At 44.4% G+C, this 11,327-nt stretch overlaps 1 protein-coding gene across 1 annotated transcript in view; it reads right to left on the reverse strand.

Annotated features, from left to right (window-relative positions):
* The window catches only part of PLEKHH1 (pleckstrin homology, MyTH4 and FERM domain containing H1), a gene marked incomplete at both ends in the record, with an annotated part of 41,401 nt that extends 33,287 nt beyond the window's left edge, over nucleotides 1–8,114 (reverse strand). The window contains one exon of the mRNA XM_082840421.1: nucleotides 7,989–8,114. Coding sequence (XP_082696547.1) covers nucleotides 7,989–8,114 — 126 coding nt within the window. The remainder of the gene's footprint in view (nucleotides 1–7,988) is intronic.
* Nucleotides 8,115–11,327: the final 3,213 nt, after the last annotated feature.

Consider the following 11,327-nt stretch of genomic DNA (forward strand, 5'->3'; position numbering starts at 1 on the left):
TGAAATGCACTGGGCACCGACCTGGTATTTAATCCCCATGTCCACAGCTCCTTGTTACACGCGGTGACGCTGTGAAATACTGGCCCCAAAGGCAGCAGGCACCCTCTTGTGCACCCAGCACGGACCTGCGTGCTGAGCCCAGAGCCACGCCAGGCTGGGTCTCAGCTACCCCTCTGCAAAGGGTTCAACATTCTTACCGCTGCTTTGCACCGGCTGGAGAGAATGGTACAGGTAAGCCTAAGGCTCTGGAGCCCGCCTGGCTCCACCACAGTGTGGCTTTAGATAAAGTCTTAACCTCTCTTTGCCTCAGTTTCCTCACCACCTCCTAGTATCCACCTCCTAGGACTGCTATGAAGATCACAGGAGATGCCTCATGTCAAGCTCACGTGCACAACCTGGCACTTACTGAGCAGTTCGCAGCTATAAGCCACTTGCTGGATTTTCATATACAAAGGTGGCACTTAGGATCAGGGTCAGCTTGCCGGGACAGTCCAGTGGTCACCTGTCATCCAGAATAATTAGTCATAGAGCCTTCTTTTCTCTCTCCAAAGCGTCCCGGTTTAGATGATAAATTACCCGGCCATCCTACTTATGATCCATCTACAGAAAGAATGGCTTTAAGTCAGAGGTTGCCAACTATTAGCCTACAGAGCATCACGTAAGACCTACAGTGCTGCGGGCATTGTGGCGACACAGATATAACTAAACAAGGCCACTTGCTATGTGTCCAGCACTGGTTAAAGCACTTTAGGTGTATCAACTCATTTAATCTTCAACCCAATCCTAGAAGGCAGGTCCTATTATTATCCCTGTTGTACAGATAAGGAAACTGACGCAGAGGGGTTAGGTAACTTGCCTAACGTCACACAGCTAGGAGGCGGAGCCGGGATTCTAACTCAGGAGGACTGGCTCCGGAGTCTATTATACTCTTTGCCACCGTGCCCCTCACATCGAAATCTCACACCCCGTAAAAACCCAGATTCCACATGCAATCCCCGATTTCCAGCTTCTCCTGAAAACTCAGGAGATCTGGACACACTAGGATTACCTTTTCTCATGGCAATACCTGGCTTCCTCCTCAAGCTGTAGCACACTGCCCCGAATCCTCACTCATGTAAGTTTAGTTACCTGCAGGCCTTTGAGACTGCAACCCACAGTTTTAGCCGTTAAATCGTTCTAACTCTGTTGTAATCAAAGACAATGATTCTCAACTTTTTGTTTTTTTAGTATCAAATCTTTTGTCCAATTGAAATCATATGCTCATTCCCAAGATAAAACTGGGGGGCCGCCCTGCTGTCTGAGTGCAGAAGAGGCAGGAAAGAAAGGACTCCAAGTCTTGTCTGTGGGTCCACTGCTCCCCACCCCCCAACCAGAACCCCCACTGAGGCTCAAAGGGCTCAAGGCGTCCACTAGAAGGACAGGTGAATGGGCCCAGGGACATGGCCAGGGCAAGAGTTCGTGGCAGTAGATTTCACACCCTCAGGGGCATAAGGATTCACATGGAGCTTGTTACAGATTCCTGGGCCTTGACTATAGAGGTTTTTATTTAGCAGGTCTGAGGCATGGACCCAGGAATGTGCTTGAAAAGAATATCCCAGGTGACCCTGATGCAGGTGGTCTACAGACCACACTCTGAAAAACACTAGATTGGCCGCTGAACACAAAGCAAGCACCCCAGGGCAGAGCCCCTATTGGCACAGGATCCTTCTCGAATGGCTTTATAGGAGGACAAAGCTCTAGCAAGACTATGGTTCCTGAGAAATACTATAGTGGGCCTTATTAAAAATGGGGGTTAGGAGAATAAAAAAATTTCTCTACACGCACACACGTATGCACTCATACACAGTGAATAAAAGTTCTAGAAGGCATCTACTCCCAAAGCATATCGGATCCATCAGCAAGGAGATCTTCTAAGGCTGATTCTGTGATGACTTTATGCAGATTTTATTTCCAACTAGTCATGACAGCCCTAGTATTCTCCTTTTATAGTACCTGGCCTTTTCACAAATTCTGAGGTATTTAAGGATATGTTTTTCTGGGCCTTGTGTTCTATCAGCACGTTGTGAAGCTGGTGTCTAAACTGAATCACCGCCTCTGTATAATCTGTGGTCAGAGCGGGGAGAAGCAATAGTCATTGTTCCTTTGTTTAAGGGACTGAACTGAACCATTTATACACTCAAGAAAAAGTCCTGAAGCACAAATTTTTGGTATATAAATACAAAACTGAGTTACTGTATTTCAAAACATTGGTTGGAGAAACTAGTAAGGGATTCTAGAAAAAGAGGAAGTGTACACAGTCCCACCGGAACAGGCTTCGGGAAGAGGTGCCTCAGTGAAAACTATTCAAGCTCAAAAATGACGGATGTTTTATTACGCAATGTCTTCTCTTTAATAGATGCACTCAAGTCCCTTTTGGAAGCAGAGAGGGAGTAAATAAATCAAAAATTTTAAACTTGTTTTAGTCCTAATATTGATGCCATGTATTCATCATGATACAAAGCTCTTTTGAGTATAGACAGTATACTCCCACTTTTCTGATGAGAAAACTGAGGCACAAGTTTAGCAAGAATGAACAAAGTCCACGGGACTTTTAATATCCAGCTCGTAGAAGAGCATCAGTTTTTAGATTGATCTGACTACCTCTGTGACTTCTTCAACCAAGAAGAGCGCTGGGGAAACGGTTCCCAAGAGCAGACAAGATGTGAGCTCTAAGACATGAGCCACTCCCTCAACTTCTGTGCTGGATGGAAAGTGATCCACAGCTCACCTGGTTTCGGAATGGGCGGCCCGGGCAAGGGCACATCAGACCGTGACAGGTGTCCCAGCGGAAGCAAGGTCTAGGGCTGCCTCCTCTCCTCATCCTTCCTGCCCTCTCTCACCCTTAGGTGAGGGATTATCCTGTCTCGAATGGCAATTCTGCAAGAGGGAGTCAGGTACGAGCAGACTGTGCGGTGGGGAAGGAGGAGGGCTTGCTTCCAAGCCTTAGTGGCCAGTGCGCAGTATCTGATCCCAGGCAGGGCCGGGCCCCTGGGAAACACACAGGCTTGGCCTGCCCTATACGACCGCCTGCAGCGAGTGAGTGGCCATCCGTCATCCAGGCAATGCAATCTCCACGGGCGGCCGGGCGGGCTGTGCGGAACGGCAGAGGTGGAGGGGACAGGCGAGGGCGGGGGCTGGCCAGAGGGACCCAGCTGACCTGGCTCACCTGGGTGCAGGTGGGTGCTGACGATGACTAACTAGTAAGTTCTGGGAGCAGCAACAGAGACGGGGACCAGGGCCCAGGCCCGGCAGGAGCTCTCCTGAGAAACCTGGGTCATCTCTTCCTCTGACCTGAAAGTTACCTTGACATATTGGGGAAAACCTCTAATGAATTGTTGAACCTGGCCTACTGGTTTGGGGATGACAGCAGGTGATAGGCACAGCCCTCACATTGAGCAACATGGTGTTTACGGCCTTAAGGTTTCCTGCCAAGAGGTCCAGTGTCGGGCTAATGTCCCAGCCCTCTTCCCTACTTAAGTCTCCCAGCCCATGATTCCTAGTCAAGATTTCTTTCTCTCCCCTCCCACACCGCCAGGCTCTTCTGCCCTGTGTCTATACACTTCTCCTTTCTTTACCCAAGTCACGCTCTGAGCCCCCAACATTGTTATGGGAGGGCATTCTGGTTACTTTGATGGTGAGCAAATACAGTCTGGAAGAGAAGAAGGGGCCGATATTATGGAAGTTCAACCTACCCAGACCCAAGGGACTGTGGAAGAAGAGGGTGTTTGTTTATAATGTGTTTGAGGCCCCTGGGGAATAGAGGAGGAAGGCATTTAAAAATATTTTTCTATCATGAAATATTTCAGGCCAACAGAAACATGCAGAGAATATTTTTTTAAAACATGTATCCACCATTCATCTTGGTCAAATCTTAATTTTTGTCATCTCTGCTTCTGCTGTTCCTAAGAAATGGACCACAACAGACATGTGAAGCCTCCAGTGTACCTCTCTCCAATGTTACCCCTCTCCTTCCAAGTGTACTTACCCTATGCTTGGCTGTGTTTACATTTTTGCCTCATTTGTATACACCCCTAAACAACAGAGAGTACTGTTTTGTGCAGGTTTTAAAACTTTATATAAACTGTATTGTTCTATATATATATCCTTCTGATCTCTTTTGTTCAATGTTGGTTTTTGAGATTTATTGACCTTATACATGTAGCTTTACTTGACACATTTTTAACTATTTGTTAATAGTTAAATATTTGTACTATTCCATCGTACAAATACACTCAACATGGTTATCCATCCCCCGTTGATAGACATTTAGAGTATTTCCAATTTTTCATGCATCATTGCTGCAAAGGACATTCTTGTATAGGTCTATTTATGACCAATATGTTTGGATTCTTTGTTTTTTTAAATTGAAGTATAGTTGGTTTAAAATGTTGTGTTTGGATTTATTGCTACCATTGCATTTTGTGCTTTGTATTTCCTACTTTTTTCCTATACTCCTTTCTCTCTTCCTCACCTGGATTTAATAGACTTTATTCCATTTCCAGTAGCTGCTCTCCTGATTTGAAAGTTACATGCTCTATTTCTATTTGTTATCTCTATTATTCTAGACTTAAAATCTAGACTTAAAGACTGCTATTTGTTCCCCACGTTCTGTTCTCCACTGCTGTTTCATACGAACTCTGACTTTTAACAGAGCATATCATTATCCGGAATAAAGACTACACTTTCCAATCTTTCCTGCAGCCTGGTATAACCACATGAATAAGTGGCCAATGGGATGTGAGTAGAAGGAATGAAGGCAACCTTTGGCCCGTGCTATCAAAGGGAAGGAGTTGGAATGTGGACATGAGGGTGAACCACCTTCAAACATGTCGCAGACCTCCCCCCAGAGCTAGACTGCTTATGTCTGGAATGTTACATGAAAAGGAATGGATTTTTTAAACATATATACTGCTTGGTCTTATCCTGCTTCCTAAGTCTGAGGCTTTAAGTCTTTCACCAAGTTTGGAAACTTTAAAGCCATTATCTCCTTGAATCATGCCTCTCTTTCACTTTCTTCTCCACTTCTGGAATCTCTATAAGGATCCTGCCATTCTGGCAACCACATCTCAGCCTGTGTCTTCATCTCTCTATGCTGTCCTCAGGTCTATCTTTCTGTTCGTGAAGTCTGTCTCACGTGGTGCCTAACCTGACATTAATCTATCCACTGAACACTTAATTTCATTGCAAACATTTTTCATTTCTGGCAGTTCTATTTGGTTCTTTTTCTCACCTTTTTGGATGGTGTCTTGTTCTTGTCTTATATTTTCAATTACTTTATTATGTCTTCAATAGTTTTTTTTGGTGGGGTGGGGCATACCACGCAGCTTGCAGGATCTTAGTTCCCCGACAGGGATTGAACCCAGGCCTTCGGCAGTGAAAGCACAGAGTCCTAAACGCTGGATCGCCAGGGAATTCCTTTCAATAGTTCTGAACGCATTGATTTAGTGTGTTGCCAACGGTTCTATTATTAGAAATTCTTGTGGTGATCGAGTCCAGTTGTTTGTTGCATACGTGGACTCTCACTCACTGTGGGTTATTCTCCCAAGTATTTAGTCATCGTGGATCATATATTCATCTTCACTAAGGACGTTATTTTTCTCTGTGGGGATCCTGTGTAATCAGGGCTGAGGTCTTGTTCCTCCAGAAGAGGTTCTGTGTCTGCTTCTACAAGGTCTCTGGGGTTATCACTGGCCCAGAACTTCATGTTCCTAATCCACACAGATAGTATAAATTCTCATGTTAAACCACTAACGTCATCAGGCTCTCGGGGAACAATTTTCATTTTCTTTATTTTTCTTTTTTCTGCCCAGAGCCTTGGCTAAGTATGAGAAGCTGTTCTGTCGTCTCCCTGTGCTGGTGGGTGATTTTCTTCTCCTTGTGCACCTTTTTATTTCGTGTAAACTCCTTTGATAGTCCTGACTTTACCTGGGAAGTTTCAGTTTCAGCTCCAGCCTCCAACTGGCCAGACCTCATCTCTGTCTCCACAGATGTTAAAACTCAACCTTGACAGTTGCGTTACTAAAGGGAGGTCACACTCACCCGTCCCAACTCAGCTGCCAGTGTTGAGTTCCACTCTGGTTTTTCCTCTTCATTTTGCCCCCTGAGGATTCTTCTTATTTTTTTAGTACACAGCTCTGCACTTAGAAGGATATTTTAAATATTTAATCTAGTATGAGTAGGTGTCTCATGGTGGTCATTTTTAGGTTATTACTAGAAACAGAAGTCTCCTGGCTCTGAGATGTGCTTTAGACCAGCTGGCTGAATCAATCCCTTCTTATCCCTTCCTTCCCTCGCACACCTCCAATTCCATACACAAGACAAAGTTCTCAAATTTGATAGCGTACAAGACCAACTTCTGGGTGCTTCTGAAACATACAGATAATTAGCAGCTCGAGACTTGCATCAGGAGGACTGGGGTGGGGCCCAGGAACATACATGGTTAACCAGCACTCTAGCTTTCTGGCATAGGGGGACCCAGGACCACACCAGTGTCTAAGGTTTATTTCCCTTTCCCCGAGGTGGCTGAATTCTACTAGCAGTACCTGAACCACACCCAAAGGAACCCTGCCGGTCTCCAGTCTGCAAAGCCTGAACTAGGAGACAGCAATGCCAGCACACCCAAGGTTCATGAATTCTAGTCCAAGCTAGTCTAGGGCCACTCCCCTCAGCAGTGGAAGGGCAGAGGTGATGTCAATGACCGGTCTTCTTGGACTCCAGGTTGTGGGGTTGTCAAGAAAACAGGTCATTTATGCAGGCTTTATTCATCAAGACTTTGGCATTACTTAGAGGTGGACTGAATTTTACTTTTGTACTAGGAAAGAAGGGTTTACTAGCAGATGGCTACTGTAAACAAAACTATAGACAGAATGGTTGATTCAATTAAGATATATACATTTTAGTGTAGGTTGCCACTTTCTAGATGGGTTATGCTCCAAAATGCCTCTGAAAACAGCTGTTTAGAATGTATCTTCCCATGGAAACATTATGAATAATGGTCAGTTTCCCAGCCCAGCCCACCCAAACCTGTAAAGATAATAACTGTTCCCATTTAAAATCGATTCTATGCCAGAACCTTTATATATGTCATCTGATACAATTCTCAAAATAATTCCGAAAGGCAGACATGTGTGTCCCTGCCTGAGAAGTGAAGGGACTTGCCCACTGTCACGTAGCTAGGAAGTGGCAGAGCCAGGCAGGTCTGGCTCCAAAGTCTGTATCATTGTCACCAGAAACCAGCCTGCCTTCCACAGCTCATAATCTTAATAGAGGGTGAGCAGCAGGGTGGGGATATCCATTCTTCTCTCCTAAAATATCGTCCTTCCCCACATTTAGAAAGAAATGTTAGGGGAATAATAGAACCTCCACTGTAGACACACGTGACTCAAGAGATGATGCAATGCACGACTGTGAAGACCTGTATCATTTCTTTGGTGTGTCATATGGAGAAGCAGAGCAGGAAAGGATGCAAGATGACAGATTAGTCAACTGCTTAGAATTTGGTCTTTGAAAAAACAAACTACCTTGGGTTTCATTTTACAAGAATGGAAAGCACCTTATTAAAAGTTCACCTTCCTGCAACAGAGAATAAATAAGCCCTGGAGATCTAATGCACAGTAGAGTGAATACAGACAACAATATTGTACTACAATCATCAAACTTGCTAAGAGACTGGAACTTAATTATTCCAACCACTAAAAAGAAATGATTATTATGGAATACGATAGACGTTCTAATTACTGCTACAATGGCAATCATATTAAAATATATAAATGGGTCAAATTAACATGTTCGCCTTGAATTACACAATGTTATATGTCAAATATATTTCAATCTATCAACCAATCAATCAAACCGCTCAGAAGAAAAAGAAAGTCGGCTTTCCCCAACTCTCCCTCTCTGACAGTGACCTCTGCAGAGACATTAGAGGCTGCCTGCTCTCCAGGACTCACCTTGTCGGCCAACAGCTCCCTTATCTTGCTGGCCTGCAGGCGGAACCGGAATAGCTGGCTTTCCAGGGCCAGGCAGCGCTTCTGCCAGTCCACACTGGTCCTGGTCTCCACCTTGAGTTCTGCCATGATGGAAGCAACTTCTGGAGATTCCAGGGAGCCCTGAGGGCCAGCACACAGAAAGGGGAAAAGATAAGTAAGTGTGTGAGGAAGAGTTCTCTGCGGAAAGGAGGAGGAGACCAAAGGAGGACAGAGGAAACAGGGCGGGGGAAGGTAAGTGAGCCTGGCTCTCCCTCTGTCCCATGGCCAGCTCTCTGAGCTCAGCATGTCCCGTTCCATCAGAAGGTAGCTGCGCAACCTCAGGAAATCACAAAACCCAAGAAACCGCAAGGAGAACCTAGTCTCATTGTTACAGAAGTGAAAAGTAAGGCTCATTTGTTTTTCATTCAACTATCCATTTAACAAAAATTTATTCATTCAACAAACATCTATGTGCCAGACACTGTTCTAGGCACTGGAGATGCAAAGGGAAATGAGAGAGGTCCCCTTGTCTTTTTGAAGAACTCTTAGTAAAGTCTAATTGCAAAATTACAATGTAGTCGCAATTGCTAATCAATATGCAGATAAATGGAAGCAGAGATATGGAGTAGACTATGCTGGGGGGAGGGTGTTTAGGGAAGGCTTAAAGTGGGTAACAGATTCATCCATGATCACGTGGCTAACTGGAGGCGGAACCCTGGTTCCCAGGTGAGTACTGATTCTTTACAACTATACAGATTTTAGATGGGAAAAAATGGAACGAAAATGTAATGCTTCAAATTTCCTTGACAACTTTCTATTTAGTTGGGATTTCATATATTGTCATCAAATCATCCTGTTTTGGAACGGATTCTCACTCTTTCCTTTAAGTTATAAAATGCAAATCAGAAAATTGGTAGATATTTTGCTGTAGCCTCTGGAGAAAACCACAAGTCTTTAGAAAACACTTTAGACAAATTCAGAACAAGCCAAGGAGACACCTATAATATTTCCAGGCAGGGGAATTTACCCAGATGTCTCCTGAACATATTTTAGAGAAAAAAACCTGGGTCGGGGATGAGAAAATGAAGAAGGATGTATGAGTGTGTATGAGAAGAGAGACAAAGGTGCAGAGGGGGCACAAAGCAGAGAAGGGCCGGAAGACACATCCACCACCAGGACTTTTTAAATCCCCCTGCCAGGGTGCTATTAATAATTATGTTTGGCAACAAGCATAAATTTGGTCTGTCCCAAACCATGACATATGGTCTCCCTACTATCAGGTGATTTTAAAGAATAATTGTTAATTTTCTAGATTGATAATATATTATTTATTTATAATTTATTTAAAAAATTTTTTTTGCCCACGCCATGGGGCATACAGAATCTTAGTTCCCCGACCAAGGAACCTCCCTGCATTGGGAGCATAGAGTCTTAACCACTGGACTGCCAGGGAAGTCCCTATTATTTATTTATGTATTTATTTATGTATTTTAAGAAATTAATTTATGTATTTATTTTTGGCTGTGTTGGGTCGTCGTTTCTGTGCGAGGGCTTTCTCTAGTTGCGGCGAGCAGGGTCCACTCTTCATCGTGGTGCGCGGGCCTTTCACTGTTGCGGCCTCTCTTGTTGCGGAGCACAGGCCCCAGATGCGCAGGCTCAGTAGTTGTGACGCACGGGCCTAGTTGCTCCGCAGCATGTGGGATCTTCCCGGACCGGGGCTCGAACCCGTGTCCCCGGCATTGGCAGGCAGATTCTCAACCACTGCACCACCAGGGAAGTCCTATTATTTTTAATTTTTTTAGTTTTTATTTCTTTGGCTGCTCCATGCAGCATGTGGGATCTTAGTTTCCCGACCAGGGATCAAACCCGTGCCCTCTGCAGTGGAAGCAGAGAGTCTTGATAGTATTTTTTAATGTCATCTGTTAGAGATACATATGGCTTACAGGTGAAATGATATAATGCCTCTGGTTTGCTTTAACACACTTCACCACAGGAGGCGAGGAGCTGGAGTGGAGGGAGATACATGCAGTAAGATTTGTGAAAATGTTGATAATTTTTGAAGCTGAGTGACGTGTGTACTGGTCTCTCTACTTGAGTATATGCCTAGAATTTCCCATAATAAAAATTTGTCATTAGAGAACATACTTGTGGTTGCCAGTGGGGAGGGAGGGAGGGAGGGATGGACTGGGAGTTTAGGGTTAGTAGAGGCAAACTATTACATTTACAATGGATAAACAACAAGGTCCTCCTGTATAGCACAGGGAACTATATCCAATATCCTGGGATAAACCATAATGGAAAAGAATGTAAAAAAAAAAAGAATGTATATGTATGTATAACTAAATCACTTTGCTGTACAGAAGAAATCAGCACAACACTGTAAATCAACTATACTTAAATAAAAAAAAAGGTTAAAACAATTGTCATTTAAAAAAAATCTCCTTTCCCTTCTTCAGGAGCCACATGGCTTCAGAAAACCCAGCCACCTCCTGTACGTCACTGAAATTACCCTGGAGCATCAGTGAGCCTGTCCTTGATAGGTTAACCACCAATATTGCTTCTCATCCCACATCTGACTTTTACAATATCATTCTCCCATTATACGCAACAAACAGCTATTATTTATTGAGTCCTTACTACATGCCAGGCACGTGTGGCCTCTTTAATTTTCAAGAGAACCCACAAGACAAGGAGTGGGCACTAGTCCATACTCTCAGGTGAGGACACAGAGGGACAGAGAGTTCTGTAGCTGGTAAGTAGTAGGGCTGGGATTCTCATTCCAAAATGCCTGTTTTTAGCTACTGTGCTCCTTACCCACCCAGAAACTGCAAACAATGTTGATTTCACAATGAGTCGGGTGGACTGTTAAGAATGAAATATTTTATAGGGTCTCTCAGGATCCCTGGCACTAAGGCGAACCTACACCCCAGATTTCCCAGGGTACCCTGGTCTCAAATATTCTGACGCTTTAACCTCCATAAGCACAGACATTTATCATGTGTCCTGACTTTTTGTTTAGAAAACAGGGTCAGTAGACCCGTAGAGAAGGCCCAACAATTAAACCACTGACGGGTCAGGTGATGGAGTCTTTCGGTTCTGGGCTGCTCAGAACACTGGACATATGACCTCAGTCAGCCCTGCTCTCCCGGAACTGTCATCCCAAACAATCCGACATTGTGACCTCCCAGCAATCCCCACCTCAAAAGACTGGGACCAACTGGAACGGGCAGGAAGACAAAAGATGAAAACAAAACATGACCTTCTCTGAGCTAAGATCACAGCTGAAAATCACAACAGAACCTTGTGGGGCCTCCACAGAAG

The sequence above is a fragment of the Leucopleurus acutus genome (genome assembly GCF_964270905.1).
Source record: "Leucopleurus acutus genome assembly, chromosome: 1".
NCBI lineage: Eukaryota > Metazoa > Chordata > Mammalia > Artiodactyla > Delphinidae > Leucopleurus > Leucopleurus acutus.